The sequence below is a fragment of the Ailuropoda melanoleuca genome, chromosome 4 (assembly GCF_002007445.2).
Source record: "Ailuropoda melanoleuca isolate Jingjing chromosome 4, ASM200744v2, whole genome shotgun sequence".
In the NCBI taxonomy this organism is placed as follows: Eukaryota; Metazoa; Chordata; class Mammalia; order Carnivora; family Ursidae; genus Ailuropoda; species Ailuropoda melanoleuca.
The window spans coordinates 3,419,490-3,436,905 of NC_048221.1; the positions used below are offsets into that span (position 1 = coordinate 3,419,490).

Sequence of the window (17,416 nt, forward strand, 5' to 3'; positions counted from 1 at the left end):
GCGGGTGCGGGCGAGCCGGCCAGCCACGGAGGCGCAGGGGGCGGCTGGTGGCCTGGCCAGGAGGGAAAGGGCGGGGAGGGGCTCCCGGGGGGCATCTGAGTCCCAAACGGCATGTGGCTGTCGAAGGCCATCCGGAGGGTCTCCATCTGCGCCTGCCAGGACAAGCAGCTCTGGAAGTAGGCCGAGTAGGCGGCGTTCAGCGCTGCCACCTGCTGCCGCTCGCCCTCCAGGTGCCGGCGCTGCTCTTGCAGGGCCCGGACGTCCTGTTCCTTCTTCCAGTTGGCCTTGCGGGCTCGTAGCCTCTGCGCCTTGAAGGTGTTGGCCACCCTCCTGGCGAAGATCTGGGAGTGCTCGTCCAGCCACACCAGGCCGGTGAGCAGGCTGGTCGTGTAGGGGCTGAGCGGGGCCTGGGAGCTCTCCAGGGGCAGGAAGGGGATCACGCAGTCTTGCCGCCCGGGCCGCGTGAGGCTGTTCATCAGCGACTGGCTGGCCTGGTGCAGGCCCAGGCGGCAGTCGAAGTTGGGGGTGAGCAGCAGGATGGTGAAGGCCGAATGGTCGATGGCGTCTTGCAGGCAGTGCAGCTCGCCCCGCCCGGGCACCTGGAAATCTTCACAGAAGGTGGCCCCATCGGGGACCCCCAGGGCCTCGAGCCTCTCCCGGACCCGCAGGGCAATGTGTTCATCCGCGGCAACGTGCAGGATCACAAAGTTATAGAATTTCTGCTCGGACTCCAGCTCGGGAGAAGGGGGGCACAGGCTGGAGGAGGCCAGGCCAGTGGAAGGAAGGGTGGATGGAGAAGGGTGGGGAGGGGACGTCTTCAGGGGTGCGGGTGGAGGGGGGCTGGCGCTGGCCACCTGAGAAGCGGTATCTTCTTCAGGAAGTGGGAATGGGCTCTGGCCCTTGTCAGGCCAAGTGTTTCTGGAGGGCAAGGAAAGAGATTCGGGGGCTGCCAACGCGTCGGTGCACTCCACCGGGTAGTGGGTGCTGATTTCCAGAGCTCTGGGGGGGTCGGGCTGGCCAGCAGGGCTTGCATCTGGGACCAGCTCAGTAAGCCTAGGGGCTGCACTGTTTGGTGGCATCTGGGAGCTGGTAGTCTCCCCAGGTGAGGGGCTAGCAGTCTCCTCCAGTGGGGGGCTGGCAGTCTCCCCCGATGGGGGGCTGGCTGTCTTTCCTGATGAGGGGCTGACAGTCTCCCCCAGCGGGGGGCTGGCTGTCTCTCCTGATGAGGGTCTGACAGTCTCCCCTTGTGGGGGGTTGGCAGTCTCCACCGATGGGGGGCTGACAGTCTCAATTGACGGTGGCCAGCTCACCTCCTGAGGCTCCTGGCAGCCCGGGGGGGCAGGCTCGGGCACCAGGCTGGCCTGGGGCTCGTCACACAGCTTGCTGGGCCCATGGCAGCTGCGGTGATGGCTGAGAAAGGGCATGGTGGGGGACTGGCTGATTTCCAGATGGCTGGCCAGGGAGGCGGGGCTGCCAGTGGATCTCAGGGAACGCCCTCTGCTCCAGCCTGAAAGGTGCTCTATGGGCTGTGGAAGGCTGCGGGTGCCTGAGGGTGACACTGAGGATGGTGGCAGGCAGCCCAGATCAGAGTGAAGGGGCTGGAAGCTCCCTGTGTCCCCGATGATGCCCCACCCACACCGGTCCTGGGCCTCTCCCTGGAGCTCGGCGAGCCGGTGGTCATCCCTGGAGCTGAACGTATGGAGGGCGGCCTGGTAGGCCATGTCCCGCATAGTGGCCGGGCACAGCTTCTCCTCGGCGAGCAGGTGGTACACCCGGGCAACTGCCCAGGACAAGTCTGGGGGCTCCTCTGGGACCTCGGCGCTGTCCATGCCGGCCCACTGGCGCGCCACGAGCCGGGCCACCGCGTCCGCCTTCAGTGCTTCCAGGGAGATCCTGGCCTCGGTCTCCTGGCCCAGCTTCAGGAGCACCATGGCGTGCAGGAGGTCCGCCCCCCGGCAGCCCGGGCGCAGGGTCTTCAGCTTGTGCTTAAGGTGCAAGAGCTTGCCCTCCCCTGCAGCGCCGAGAACGTCAAAGGCGCTGGAGAGCGACAGGTCCGCGCAGGCCATGGGCGTCGGTGGGTGCGGCCTCGGGCAGCAGAAACACGGGGTGGCGGAGGCATGTTCCACAGCACCTGGCTTCCTGCATGCTCGGAGTCCCCTACGTGCTCACCATACCGAGGCCCATGGAGGACACTGCAGTAGACCTGGGAAGCAAGAGAGACACGGTCACCTCCAGAAGAGGGGCAGCTCTGGGAGGTGGCCCAGACCCCCCACCTGCCTGCCTTCCAGTGCCACCACAACCTATCAGGGTGACCTTGGGAAAGATGCGTCACCTCCAGCCACCTCCATTTCCTCCTCTGCAAGATGAGAGCAGTCAGCACTTGCCCTGTGTCACCCAACAGGTGCACACTACTATTTCCCCCTTTGCAAATGAGAAAAGCGTGCCAGAGAAGGGAAGTCACTTGCCGCAAGTCACACAGCCGGTGGGTGACAGAGCTGGGACTTGAACCTGTGGAATCTGGCTCCAGAGGCTGAGTGCCCAACCACAAAACCATACTGCCTATTGGAAATAAGAATATGCTCATTTATGGGATCATTTCAGAGAATTGTGCTGCCTTCACATATGGAAAGTTCTGAGCCGGATGACCGGAAGTCAGCAGGCACTCAGTACGTGTTCGCTAGGGAGGTAACCGGGCTCCCAGACGGTCCCCAGTGGCCTCCGTCCTGGTGTTCACAGCCCAGGGCGGTGCTTCCAGTGGTGAGTCAGACCCAACCGCTGTGCCTGACGGACTCCGGCATTAGTGAGGGGCCGTCACTAGTGACTTCAGGTTATAAGACCCGGCTCTCTTCTTGGTCACTCTCTGTCACCCCATTAGGGGGAGGCCTCGTCGTGAGCAGCCTCTGGAGAGGCCCATGTGGTGAGGAGCTGACGCCTCCCTCTGTCAGTCACGTGAGGGAACGTCTTGGACTCCGGGGAACTCTGGCCCCGGCCGAGCCTTCAGATGAGGCAGCCCCGGCCAACAGCTTGACCATGACCTTGCGAGAGCTCCAAGCTCCCAGAGCCACCTAATTCATCTTCCTCCAGATTCCTGACACTGAGGAACTGTGTGAGAGGATACCTGTTTGTGGTTTTTACACCACGACATTCTGGGGTAATTTACACAGCAACGGCTAACTGCTGCCGGTAGTGATGTTGGCATGAGGAGCTAACCGTCGCTGAGGCCAGCTCCAGGCCTGACAGTGCTGCCAAGCCATTTGGAGACTATTCCTTACTCTCCATGTCTCAAAAAATGCCAGGCTGGTTCCTACCTCGGGCTCCTCAGAAGCGCTGTTCTCTCTGCTTGGCACGCTCCTTCCTCAGACGTTTGCCTGAGGGATGCTAGTCTCATCATTCGCCTCTCAGCACAATGGCGCTGGCTCGGGGGCCCTGAATGACCCCACCGTCCTTCCCAGTCTGTCTCTCCCACATCACCTTGTTCCTCCCCAGCATGTCACTGGGTGAACTTTTCTTGCGTGTTAGACTTTTCACCCTTTTCACACTTTCCACGTGCCTTCTGACCACCGGGCACCCGAGGATGGGGCTGAGGTTCTCCCAACGCTGCTGGCTCGCTGAACCACAGAGCGGGGACCTAAGCTCGTGGAATGAATGAATGAGGCCAGAACTCCTATCCTCCCAATGCTGTGGATGAAAAAACAGGCACAAAAAAGGCCTTTCAGGGCGTCTGGGTGGCTGTGTCAGTGAAGCGTCTGCCTTCGGCTCAGGTCATGATCCCGGGGTCCTGGGTTCGAGCCCTGCATTGGGCTGCCTGCTCAGCCGGGGAGCCTGCTTCTCCCTCTCCCTCTGCCCCTGCTCCTGTGCTCTCTCTCTCTTGCTCTCACTCTGTCTCTCAAATAAATAAATAAATAAAATCTGAAAAGAGAAGAAAAAAAGAAAGAAAAGAAAAGAAAAGAAAAGAAAAGAAAAGAAAAGAAAAGAAAAGAAAAAAGACCTTTCCCAAGGGCATGCCACAGGGTGCTAGGGAGAGTTTTCCAAATCCCATAACTGACTTCAGATCCATTCCAGGAGGCTGAGAACCCTTTACATGCCCTTCGGCTGGGCTGGGGCTTCTGTGTGGTCCCGCCCTAGCACCCACGATGACACCCCTAGAGCCTAGAGCCTAGAGCAATGCTTCTCAACCAAGAACACCTCAGACTGCCAACACCCCGCCCCCCCACCCTTGGTAATGCCTGGGGACATCGAAGGTTGTCACGACCGCAGGGAAAGGGGCTCCTGGCATCGAGTAGGTGGGGCCAGGGATGCGCTCACTCCCCCTCCCCCGGCAGAGGGTGATGCAGCCCCAGGTGTTGCTCAGAGCTGACATTGAGGATCCTGGTCCAGAGCAAAAGCTGACTCATGGATCACAGACTGTGAATCACAGACCTCAGTGCAGAAATGATTCAGGATTTTTTTTTAAATCATTTTGAGTAGATGGAGGTCACTGGGGCCCCAGGGTCAAGGTCAAAGATTCCAGGAAGGTCAGACACAGGCCAGAAAGAGCATGGGGAGAGGCAGCAGTGGGGGCAGAAGCGCAAGGGGGACAGGACTGAGTTCCCCACCAGGAGCTGGGCAGAAGAGAAGTGGCCAAGAAGGGGCAGAGGGGGTGGTGCTGGGGGGAAGGATGTAGAGAGGCGAGTGGCTGTCTGGCTGTTTCAGAAATAGAAGTGGCCCGATATGCTGACATGAGGACTTGGGGGGGGTGAAATAGTACAGACACCCCCCCCAATGCAACTGACTTCCTCGTGTGGAGGACAGAGCACCAACAGATGAGTGACATTCACAGCACATCAGCTGGGAATAAATGCCGTGGAGAAACATGAAGATGGAAGGAGGGTCACGAACCCTGAGAATCGGGATGGGGGTGTTCAGAGTTTTAAACATGGTTCAAGAAGGCCTTGATGACAAGAGAGATTTCAACAGGACATACAAACGTGACCCAGAGGGATATCTGAGGGAAGAGAGTTCCTGGTAAAGGGAGCAGCATGTGCAAAGGCCCTGGGGCAGGACCAGCCCAGAGTGATGGAGGAGCACTGAGGTCGCCCACTTGGCTGAGTGAGTGAGGGGGAGAGAGGGAGGAGGGGGGCAGGGAGGGGATCCGGCAGGGCTATGTGGGCCGTGGGGAGGACTTGGGCTTTCATACACAGGTGGAACCTAAAAATTTTGAACCATCTTAGACCTGACTAAATGTGGTGGCTGTGACTTATGTGTGTTGCCATGAGGAAAAACAACTCCACGGGACCACATCAGCTGACACTTCGAGAGAAGCCAGAAATGCAGAGTTTCAGGAAACTGCTAAGTTTTGCCAAGTTCACAAGCAATTCAAATATTCTTTTAAAGATTTATTTATATATTTATTTGAGAGAGAGAAAGAGAGAGTGCTTGAGCGGGGGAGAGAGGGAGAGAGCATCCCAAGCAGACTCTGTGCTGAGCGCACAGCCCCACGCGGGGCTCGATCTCACGCCCCTGAGATCACGACCTGAGCTGGAACCGAGAGTCAGATGCTCAATCGACTGTGCCCCCCAGGTGCCCCTCAAATATTTTTGAGAGCCCTTGGGAACTTAAAAAAAGAAAGGGTGGGTCCATATGCAATCTATGGAGTAAAAACTCCACACATACTTGTTGCACGATACATAGTGAAGTGTGTGAGAAGGAGGAAGGAAAATATTCATTCAAGGAGGAATTTCCCAGCATCTGCCAGGTTTGGGGCACCGCTGAACCTACCAGGACAGAGAGAAGAAAACAGAAACAGCTCTTTCCTTTTAGAGCTGCTAGTCCAGTGGGCACGATATTTACATAGAGTATGTCTATACAGTGCACACATAACAGGGCAGTAAAGTGGATACGCGTGTATATAATACTTAACCCAGCAGACCCTTCCCTGAGGACCTCCTCTAGGCCACTGGTCTTCCTGCTGTTCTTCAAACTCGCCAGGCACGGTCCTGCCTCGGGACCTTTATTCTGGCTGTTCCCTCTGCCCGCAACACTTTTGCCAAGTACCCCCACCGCTCATTGTCTATCCTCCTGCAGACTCTTTTAAAATCAAGATTGGCTTGAAGATGGGGCGCCTGGCTGGCTCCGTCGGTAGAGTGTGTGTGACTCTTGATCTCTGGGTCGTGAGTTCAAGCCCCACGTGGGGTGTAAAGATTAGTTTAAAAAAAAAAAACTGCAAATAACTACCTAGAACAGAGACCAATGACATTCCAGACACTGCATAACTGCCCTGGACAGATGTCACTGGCTGTTTTCATATTCTTGGCACACACCACCGCGTGGCCACTGACTGCCCACTGAGGGGCTGCAGCCGTGCCCACGTCGCCTGCAGCGCTGAAAATATTCACTTTCTGGCCCTTTACGGGAAACTGGCATGTGACTTTTTTCTCCACTAAGATGGCCCAGCGAGTGACAGCTACTGGGCACCCCTATATGTAACCACACAGCCCAATGCCTCTCTCTTTGGCCCATATAATCATTGCAAAGCATAATGGGCTATTCCTGGCTGAACTGGGTCCCTGTGAAGAATTCACGGGCTGGAGCCCTAAGCCCTGGGACCTCAGAATGTGACTGCATTTGGGAATAGTTTTACAGGGGTGCTGAAGTTAAAATGACTTCATTAGGGTGGGTCCTAATTCAGTATGACTAGTGTCCTTGCAAGAAGTGGAGGGGAGGACACAGACGCGCACTGAGTCATGACCCGTGAGGACACGGAGGAGGGGGACTTGGGGTCAGCACACCCAGGAGAGACGCCTCGGAAGGAACCAAACCAGCCCCCAGCTTGATCTCAGACCGCGGGCCTCCTGAGTCGTGAGACCACACGCCCCTGGTGTGCAGGCCGCCCCGTCTGTATTTTAAGGCAGCGACGTGTGGCTACTGAGCCTTAAAAATGGAGCCCCTGCTCCTCTGCTGGGAGCCTGCTTCTTCCTCTCCCACTCCCCCTTCTTGTGTTCCCTCTCTCGCTGGCTGTCTCTATCTCTGTCAAATAAATAAATAAAATCTTAAAAAAAAAATGGAGCCACTGGTACAAAGGAGAAACCGAATTTTAAAGTGGGTTCATTTTTAATTAATCGAAATTGAAATTGATAAGCCGAGGCAGCGTCAAATATTCTCTCCCTGTGGAACGCAGTCTTGTCCTGGAAGGACCAGATTTCCCTTTGAAACTGTTGAAAATACAGCGTGGGAATCGAGATCCGGTAAAATACACACCAGATTTTGAAGAATTAGCACGTGCACGCGCGCGCGCACACACACGCAGGTAGGTAAGATGCCTCGTTGGTAATGTTTTATATCGGTTACACGTTGGCTCTATTGCCATACATAAGATATACTGAGAGAATGATTTTTACCTGTTTCACTTTTCCTTTTGTTCATACAGCTGCTGGGAAGTGTACGGAGAAGGGTTTAGACGTTGGCAGCACGACCCGGTAAGGCTGGGATCATCAGCGTTTTTGACGCAGGAAATACGGAGCTCCGAGGAAGCAGCCTAGGGTGACGGCTCCGAAGCCGCGCGGCTCCCTGGGGCCCGGGAGGCAGGCTGCGCGGTAGCGGCTTGCTCCCTGATGCAGGTGCAGGTGAGCGCTAAGACACAGAGACGGCGTATGGCTCCTCCTAGCTGTGAGCTGAGCTCCGGGTCAGCTGCCTAACGGGATAGAAACGGCATTCAAGATCGACTCCCCCACGACCGTCAAGTCTTTTTGAAATTAGCAAGATCGCTGCTTGGAATATGGTCTGATATCTTCCCTCAACAGCAACGAGTCACAGATCCACTGTGTATACAACTTAAAAGGAGAAAAACCCAGATGTGTTAACATGCGCCCTCCAATTTTTTAAAGATTTTTTTAAATTTATTTGAGAGAGAGCGCGGGAGAGCACAAGCAGGGGGAGCAGCAGAGGGAGAGGGAGAAGCAGGCTCCCCACTGAGCAGGGAGCTGATGTGGGGCTCGATCCCAGGACCCTGGGATCATGACCTGAGCGGAAGGCAGACGCTTCACTGACTGAGCCACCCAGGCACCCCCCGTGCCCTCCAATTTTTAACAGATAAAAGGCACAGCGGCACCCGGGAGAGGGCACGGGGAGGGCGGGGGCTGGACGACACGATCTGTTCCACGCTGTGTTCGCTCTGAAAATTCATCAAGTTTAAGACTTCGTATTTGTGTCCTATTCTGAATTCAGGTTTTACATCAATAAATTAAAAGAAAAAAGTTCAGGGCGCCTGGGTGACTCAGTCGGTTGGAAGTCTGGCTTTGGCTCAGGTCATGCCCCTGGGGTTCTGGGATCGATCCCTGCTTTGGGCTCCGTGCTCAGCAGGGCGCCTGCTTCTCCCTCTCACTCTGCCCCTCCCCAACCCCTGCTCATGCTTTCTTTTGCTCTGTCAAATAAATAAATAAAGTCTTTAAAAAAATAATAAAAGGAAAAAAATTCAAAAAGAGTTCTCCAACTCTGCTCCCGGCAACCATGTAGTCAGCGAGAACAGAGCAGTGGCTGTCCTTGTCCGAGGGCCAACGTCCGCCTCACCCATGGGAGGCCCACCTGAAATGAGTCACCTCCCAGGGCAAGAGAGAGCAGTTGGTAGGCAAAAAATGCCCTTGGAGTTCCAATCTCAGCTCCACCACTCCCAGGCTAGGCCCTTGAGCAGGCCATGTGCACACAGGTGCCTCAGTGTTCTCATCTCTGAAATGTGTGCAATGGGCAGCCCTATCTGCTGGCGTCGTCATGGATTGAAGGGGCTCACACACTACAGCCGTTGGAGCGGGGCCTGGCACTCCGTGGGTGCTCCGTGGGCATTCACATGCGTGACTGCTGCCCGCTTCCAGCAGCCTCCGGACTTGGAGGCCCCCCCAGGGAAGGGTCAGGCTCTGAGCCAGGATCAGAAGCAGCAAGACAGGGGGCGCCTGGGTGGCACAGAGGTTAAGCGTCTGCCTTCGGCTCAGAGCATGATCCTGGAGTTATGGGGTCGAGCCCCACATCAGGCTCTTTCACTATGAGCCTGCTTCTTCCTCTCCCACTCCCCCTGCTTGTGTTCCCTCTCTCGCTTGGCTGTCTCTATNTCTCTGTCGAAAAAAAAAAAAAAATCTTAAAAAAAAAAAAAAAAAGAAGCAGCAAGACAGGACCGCCCCCGCCTGCATTCCTGGAAAATATCGGAAGCCACACATGTTCTCCACCTCCCCACCTACCGACCTGAGTCCTGACTCAGGGGCTGCACCAGCTTTGCCCGCCTCCCAGGACCAGCCTCCAGTCTGTCCCCCATCCACCCGCCCTGCCCTGCCCAGCTCCCACCCCTGCCTGCCACAAACCCGGCTCTCATTCTGCCCCACCCTCCACGGCCTCCAGGGCAGAGTCCACCGCGCACCTCACAGCATGGGCGCCTGGTAGGACGAAAGTACCCACAGGGTGGGGGCCTCACTCCGCCACCTGCCCGTTTGTGGTGTCCGCTTACATCAGTTTCCTCGGAACCTGAAAGGGGCGCCCCCCGGAGCCGGAGCTCAGGATAACAACACAGTAAAGCATGAGAACGAATAAAACTTGGCAGAGCTTATGTTTTCCTTCTTCGTTTTAAAACACTTTTAACCACATCTGGACTCATGCTCATTCCCTCCTCTTCTCCTCTCCCACAGTTGCCAATGTCTCTCTGTGCGTGGGCAAGTTTTCACTGAGCACCTACCATGTGCAAAGACCTGCTGTAGCTGCCGTTGCAGCCCACGATGCACAGAGACCCTGCCCTTGCAGAGCTCACAGGCCAGCTGGGGGAGACCGATAATAGATGAGAGACTGATCCACTGCAGAGAATGAGAAGTTCATGGAGAAAATGAAACAGGGTGTAGTAGTGAGGAACAGGAGAAAGGCTACTGAGGAGTGAGGGAGGCCTCTGGGAGGAAGTGAGAGGGGGCTGAGATCTGAAAGAGGGAAGGGAGGGATTCAGGTGAAGATCTGGGGGAAGAGAGTTTCAGGCAGCAGGAATAGCACGTGCAAAGGTCCTGGGGTAGGGCAGAGGCTGGTGTGTTGGAGGAACAATGAGGATGCCCATGTGGTTGCAGCAGAGTGAGCGAAGAGGAGAGGGACACGGGGGCAGGTCGTGCGGTGGGGGGGGCTTGGGGGCAGAGGGGAGGGGGGAGCCCTGGAAGGCTGTGGGCGGAGGACCACGGGGCCTGACTCGGGGGCTCAGGGGCGCCCTCCTGTGGCTGCTTCAGGGAGAACGGACTTGGGGGCGGGGGCGGGGGCAGGAGCCTGGGGCCTGAGTGGTGACCATCTGCTCAGGCAAACAATGATGGGGGCTGGACCGGGTCTCAAGGAAGGTGGGGAATGGTTGGATTTGTGGATAATTTGGAGAAAGGGAGAGGCACAGGAGGAGGCAAGGAAGGCACCTGGGCTTTGGTCCCAAATGCTTGAGACAGAAAATGTTGAAGAGCTGGTTTGTGATTAGGAGGGAGAAATCAGAGGTGTCTCAGGCAGAAATCATTTGATGGGTCTTCCCTGTGGCCCCTGTCGCCTCCCTGACCCTCCCATCCAACCATACCGCTCCTTAAATGCACCACACTTGATCCTGCCTCAGGGCCTTTGCATGGGCTGTGCCCTCAGCCTAGGACACCGTTCCCCAGATAGCTGCATGGCTGGCTCCTTTGCCTCCTTTAGTTCTCAGCTCAAATGTCACTTCCTCATCAAGGTCAACCTTGGCCACCCTGCCTAAAACTGAAGCCCATTCCCCCACACTCCTTGCTTTATTTTTCTCCTTCTGACTTCTCCTTACCTGACACTACAGATTCACCCACTTTCTTTGTTGAGAAAGCATCGCTTCCCACCTGAGTCAGCACCACTGAAACAGGGGGCTTCATTTGTCTTGTTCACAGCTGCATCTAATGACTGGCACACAGGAGGCGCTTAATAAATGCTGACTGACTGGATCAATCAGTGAATGGACAGAACAGCACCTGGCACACAGTAAGCGCTCAATAAATGTTTCCTGCTGAATCGTCTCCCCAACAAGACAAAAAGTCTAATGTGCTCCCACTGGGACTGGCGCGGAGTCGAGGCGCCCCTCACTCCTCTGGGCTAATTAAGAAACGTGACAGGACACGGACGGCAAAGCGTCGCCAGACTGTCCCTGAAAAGTCCTCAGGAGCGGAAAGGCGCCTTCGGTCACTCCGTGTTTACCGAGCACCCACTACGCAGCGGCGCCGGATCAAGCACATGGCGACCTTAGAAGTTAGGAGTGTTTTGATGGCCCTTGTGCACATCAGAAAGGAGGCACAGAGAGGGAGCGCCCCCTGCCCTGGGTCACACAGATGGAAAGTAAGGGGGCAGGAATTTAAACCAGGCAGCCGGGCTCCAGGGCCCTCACCCTTATTCACGGACTATGGACTGTGTGTGGCCCCTTTCCGCTCCCAGATCTGAGGAATCCTCAAGCCAGGCCAACGGAGAAGCTGCTGGATATCTGCTGTCGGCATCGGGTACACGTCACCTTGACCATTCACGGTTTTTGCTTATTTCCTTGACTGAGGATCTTGTGAGGGCACGACTTTGCCCCTGCTGTGTGCTCACACGGACAACAGGTTCTTAGTCAATATTTGCTGAAGGACATGCCCCTGTTCCAAGGCGGAGACAGAGGACCAGGCAGGAGCCCCCCTGCACCCACCTACCCACCCCCAGAGGCCGGAACCCACACCCCAGGCCTCCAGCTTGCCTGGGCATCACTGTGGGGCCTCCTACTTCAGCCACAGGGAAAGGGAAGAAATGGGGGGGGTGCCGTGAGGATCTCCTGGGGCCACCCAGGTCTGAGTGGTGACGGTGGGCCGACTGGCAGTGGCTCCTAGGAGGGTAGCAACCAACCCCAAACCCCACCGGAAGGGGTGGAGGTGTGGGGCCTGGAGATTCTCAGATCTCCGCTGATGAGGGCCCGAGCCCAGGGAAGCACAATCCTGCCTCCCGCCGCAGGAGGGGGGTCCCGGGAGCCCCTGGGAAAAGTGGACTCAGGGTCCGGAACGGGCTGGGGGGAGGGGCGGCGCAAGTGGGGCAGGAAGAAGGGGGGCGGGGGGCAGAAGGCTCCAAGCTCTGGGACGAATCAGAAACGTGTGTGTGTGTGTGTGTGTAATGGGCTGTACCGGAGGAGAATCCGGAATGGGGGGGGGTTTGGGGAGAGGTACCGGATGTTAGGGAGAAATCGGGATGTCGGAGAGGAATTCTGGGTGTGGGAAGGAATCTGGGGAGTTGGAGAGAAATCGGTGGCCTTCGGAAAGAATTGGGATGTTGAGGGGAGGACCCAGGAAGGTGGGAANTTACCCGCGGGACAGGGAAAGTCCCCGAGGCGCCCCGCAGAGACACCCTGCGCCCCCCCGTGGGCTGCCACCTTCGGAGACTTTGGGCACCTCCTGCGCGGGCGCTTGGGACCACGGGAGGGACAGAGCCTCGCCCTCAGGGCGCCCGCAGTCTAGGGAGAGCGTAACTACAATTTAAAAATTAGATCATCTCAACTAGCGATAATGCTTTCCACGGAATAGAACAGGGGGATAGGGTAGTATTGGGGGAGGGCTACCCGAAATTAGCCACCCCGGGGGGGCTTGGGCATCCCCAGGTGGCTGCAAGAGGGGCAGCCGAGATGGCATATCTTGAAGCTGCAACATTTAAAAACTCATAAGGGGCTCTAACCTGCTGGGGGTCCCCGACCTAGTGCACACGTGTCCATTGGGCATAGTTAAGATGTGGGACCATCACACTTTCAGGGACCCACGAAAATGTTTTCATTTCTTTTCAAATCAGAAAGAAAACCATGAATATGGTCCATCCTGGGTTATATTCGTCTTTATACCAACACAGTTGGAAATGTAATTTTTATTCATTTATTTATTTTAGTGGACAGAGGACCTATGAACGTCACAATGCCTTTGACTGGGTGTCTTGTCAATTTGGAGAAGCTCCCAGTGTCTTCTCAAAATACCATGTGCAGATGTGTGGAACAAAATACAAGAAGTTACAAGGAAGTCCATTATGTTGAAATACATTTATTAAAATATTTTTTTAAAAACGACTTAGTGATCCATTATCACTAAATGGGTAAACACAAGATGGTCCATCCATACGTGGGACTATTATTCAGCCTTCAAAAAGAAGGAAATCGGATATCTGCTACAGCGTGGATGGACCCTGGGGACATCATGCTTAGTGAAATAAGGCAGACACAAAAGGACAAATCCTGTCTGATTCCACTCATAGGAAGTCCCTAGAAGAGTCCAATTTATAGAAACAGGAAGTAGATGGTGGGAGCCAGGGGCTGGGGGAGGGGGTGGAGAGTTAGTGCTGAACGGGGACAGAGGTTCAGTTTCGGAAGACGGAAGGTTCTGGAGACGGAGGGTGGGGGTGGGCGCAAGACAGTGTGAGAGTGCTTCGTGCCACGGAGCTGTGCGCTTAGAGATGGTTAAAGCCGTAAGTTTCATGTTAAGTATATTTCACCACAACTTAAAAAATTGTGTTTAATGCTTGTAAGATAATCATTTCAAAATTCTTTTGAAATAGAGCTACACTAAAACAAACACGGCTTCGGGCTATGCCTTTATATTTACCACCTCATTAACTGACAGGATCTAATAACCACAGGCGTCTGCCGTATTTCGAGTTGTTCGCAGCAGTGCAATCTAATTTGAAAATACCTGCGGGTTTCTACTGGGGACAAAGTCACAAGTTCTACTGTTGCCTTCATTCGTAATTGAGGAAATGGTGAGTATCGGTCAGTGAAAATAAAGACGTGATTTTTCCCCCCATTACTTCATGAAATCCATCATCAGGTTCCCACGAGGTCCGCGGACCCCAGGCTGAAGTTCGTGTAAAGAGTCATGAGAGGAGGATCAAATGGAAGTTATATGAATGCTAATTCCTCCCCACCTAGTGCGCCTTACTTCGCGCGTGTGTCTGGTGGGAGAGAAATTTTACTGAGCACTTACTGTGTGCCAGGCATGTCTAGGCTCTGGGGATCCACTGGGGAGGAAGAAAGAAGTGGTCCCTACCTTCAGGGCCTCTGCAGCAAGAGAGGGAGAGGGCATTAAGCCCATCTTCCCATGCCTCGTGAGTCTCCCGCCCTCGTCCCACCATGAAACTTTTGGAGTTTCATTAGGTAGGTTTCGCCACACCAAACACGTCTTGGTGGTCATCTGATCCATGTTTTTAAAATAGCCATCCCAGGTGGATTGGAATGTGCCCATTTTATAGGTGAGAATACTGAGGCTCAGAGAAGGTAATGTGGCAGGAGCAGCCAGGCTTCTGCGGGAACCCCTGAGCTGCAGATCAGTAAATCTGACCGCCTGCGATGGTCTCACGAAGCATGGCTGTATTACAACTTCCTGAGTCCCCAGTCATTGGACACACCGCTTGCTTCCACTATTCCCTGGGAAACAGGCATCACTACTATCTAAGGTGGCAGTTGTGAACACCAGGCAGTGGATGTCTGAGCGCTGGGTTCAAATCCTTACTCTGACACTTAGTAGCTATGAGGTGGGGCTGAGGGTCAGCCCCCTGAATCGTGCCTCAGTTTCCCTCCCTTGTAACCTGGAGATGCTAATGGCACCTGCGTCGTGGGGTCGATGAGAGGCTTAGGTGACTTAGTGGACAGAGTTTCTCTAGGATGGCTGTGGAGAAGGGGAACTTCTCAGACTTCTCCTCAGACGTGGAGAATATACATTCTCACTCTTACTAAATACTGCCCGACTGTTCTCCAAATTAGCACTCCCTGGGTACACTCCCACCGGAAGGAACAAAAGGGCTCATTTCCCCCAATCACCTCAGCATGTTACTTTCTCTTTCTTAATTTGATTTGAAGGATAAATCATAGACCCTAAAGAGTGTAAATCTTTTTTTTTAAAGATTTTGTTTATTTATTTGACAGATAGCCAGTGAGAGAGGGAACACAAGCAGGGGGAGTGGGAGAGGAAGAAGCAGGCTCCCAACAGAGGAGCCTGATGTGGGGCTCGATCCCAGGATTCTGGGATCACGCCCTGAGCCGAAGGCAGATGCTTAACGACTGCGCCACCCAGGCGCCCCTAAGGAGTGTAAATCTTAACCCGACAGCTCAGAGGACTTTCACATCCATATTCACCCCCTGGAGCCTACATGCTGATTGAGACATGTATACATCATTCTCAGCCCCTGGAAGGCCCCGAGCCCGTGGGCAACACTTTCTGATTTCTCTCTCCATAGCTGAGCCTGTGTTTTGAAACTTCACTGACCGGGAATGAGAGTATGGGTTTTCTTGGGTCTGGTTTCTTTTGCTCAATATGGTTCGTGTGAGTTTCACCCATGATGTTGCTCTGGACCTTAAAAATGAAACAGCCCGTTATTTTTCCAGCAAAAATAANGGAGTGTAAATCTTAACCCGACAGCTCAGAGGACTTTCACATCCATATTCACCCCCTGGAGCCTACATGCTGATTGAGACATGTATACATCATTCTCAGCCCCTGGAAGGCCCCGAGCCCGTGGGCAACACTTTCTGATTTCTCTCTCCATAGCTGAGCCTGTGTTTTGAAACTTCACTGACCGGGAATGAGAGTATGGGTTTTCTTGGGTCTGGTTTCTTTTGCTCAATATGGTTCGTGTGAGTTTCACCCATGATGTTGCTCTGGACCTTAAAAATGAAACAGCCCGTTATTTTTCCAGCAAAAATAACTTATTCAAGAATAGCAGAAGAATTGCAATTTGGGATGGCAAGACGTGGCAAATCCTAGCCAAGTCCAGAGAGCAAAGGGGAGGAGAAGCTGGAAGGGACTGCTTTGAAGGAAAGTCCGTTGGAGGAGAGGAAGAGCTGGTGCAGGGGATGGCTTCTCATTGGCTGAGTGGGGGGGGCTTCTCATTGGCTGAGTGATGGCGGTTCCTCATTGGCTGAGTAGTGGTGGTTCCTCATTGGCTGGCTGGGCTGTTGCTGAGCGGGAGAAAACCTTCCTCCTGCTGGGGTGGTAAAGCAGGCTTGTTCCTGCGCAAGGTTGCTGTGAGAGCTCCCCCTTAATGGGTTTTCTGACTCCATTCTTAATGAGGTTTCTCTTTATTTTCCTTTTTTAAAAAGGTNGCGGGAGAAAACCTTCCTCCTGCTGGGGTAGTAAAGTAGGCTTGTTCCTGCGCAAGGTTGCTGTGTGAGCGCTCCCCCTTTCTGGGTTTTCTGACTCCATTCTTAATGAGGTTTCTCTTTATTTTCCTTTTTTAAAAAGGTTTTTCTTTTTTTCTTTTTTTTTTTTTAAGATTTTTTATTTATTTATTCAACAGAGATAGAGACAGCCAGCGAGAGAGGGAACACAAGCAGGGGGAGTGGGAGAGGAAGAAGCAGGCTCACAGCNTCATAGCGGAAGAGCCTGATGTGGGGCTCGATCCCAGAACGCTGGGATCACGCCCTGAGCCGAAGGCGGACGCTCAACCGCTGTGCCACCCAGGCACCCCTAAAAAGGTTTTTCTTTTTAAACAAGTATTTCTTGATTTTTAAAAATTATTTTAGTTATTTAAAGTAGACTGTACCCTCAGTGTGGGGCTTGAACTCGTGAGCCCGAGATCAAGAGACCCCGGCTCCACTGACTGAGACAGCTAGGTACCTCTTTATTAATTTTCATATTGTGAATGTCAGTAATTTATCCATGTTCTTTGCTGCATAATATTCCACCATGGGAGTCTCTCCCAATTTATTCATCTACTCCCTTTTGGATACAAACTTGCCTTTGAGGCTATTAAGAATTGGGACGCCTGGGTGGCTCAGTCAGTTAAGTTCCTGCCTTCAGCTCGGGTCATGATCCCAGGGTCCTGGGATCAAGTCCCACTATGGGCTCCTTGCTCAGTGGGGAGCCTGCTTCTCCCNAAGGTTTTTCTTTTTAAACAAGTATTTCTTGATTTTTAAAAATTATTTTAGTTATTTAAAGTAGACTGTACCCTCAGTGTGGGGCTTGAACTCGTGAGCCCGAGATCAAGAGACCCCGGCTCCACTGACTGAGCCAGCTAGGTACCTCTTTATTAATTTTCATATTGTGAATGTCAGTAATTTATCCATGTTCTTTGCTGCATAATATTCCACCATGGGAGTCTCTCCCAATTTATTCGTCTACTCTCTTTTGGATACAAACTTGCCTTTGAGGCTATTAAGAATTGGGACGCCTGGGTGGCTCAGTCAGTTAAGTTCCTGCCTTCAGCTCGGGTCATGATCCCAGGGTCCTGGGATCAAGTCCCACATTGGGCTCCTTGCTCAGTGGGGAGCCTGCTTCTCCCTCTCCCTCTGCCTGCCACTTCCCCTGCTTATGCTCTCTTTCTTTGACAAACAAATAAAATCTTAAAAAAAAAAAAGAGTAAAGTGGCGTGAACATTTGAGGTCCTTTGTGTGGACATCTGGTCACACCAAGCTTGGGTGTAAACTCAGGAACATGAGTGCTAGAAC

At 54.0% G+C, this 17,416-nt stretch overlaps 1 protein-coding gene across 1 annotated transcript in view; it reads right to left on the bottom strand.

Annotated features, from left to right (window-relative positions):
- TICAM1 (toll like receptor adaptor molecule 1) overlaps positions 1–10,094 on the bottom strand; it is a 13,128-nt gene extending 3,034 nt beyond the window's left edge. Inside the window, exons 1-3 of the mRNA XM_034660014.1 lie at positions 9,692–10,094; positions 7,377–7,669; positions 3–2,203 (exon numbers count right to left, since the gene is read on the bottom strand). Coding sequence (XP_034515905.1) covers positions 3–2,066 — 2,064 coding nt within the window. The 5' untranslated portion in view covers positions 2,067–2,203; positions 7,377–7,669; positions 9,692–10,094. The remainder of the gene's footprint in view (positions 1–2; positions 2,204–7,376; positions 7,670–9,691) is intronic.
- Between the last annotated feature and the right edge of the window lie 7,322 nt (positions 10,095–17,416).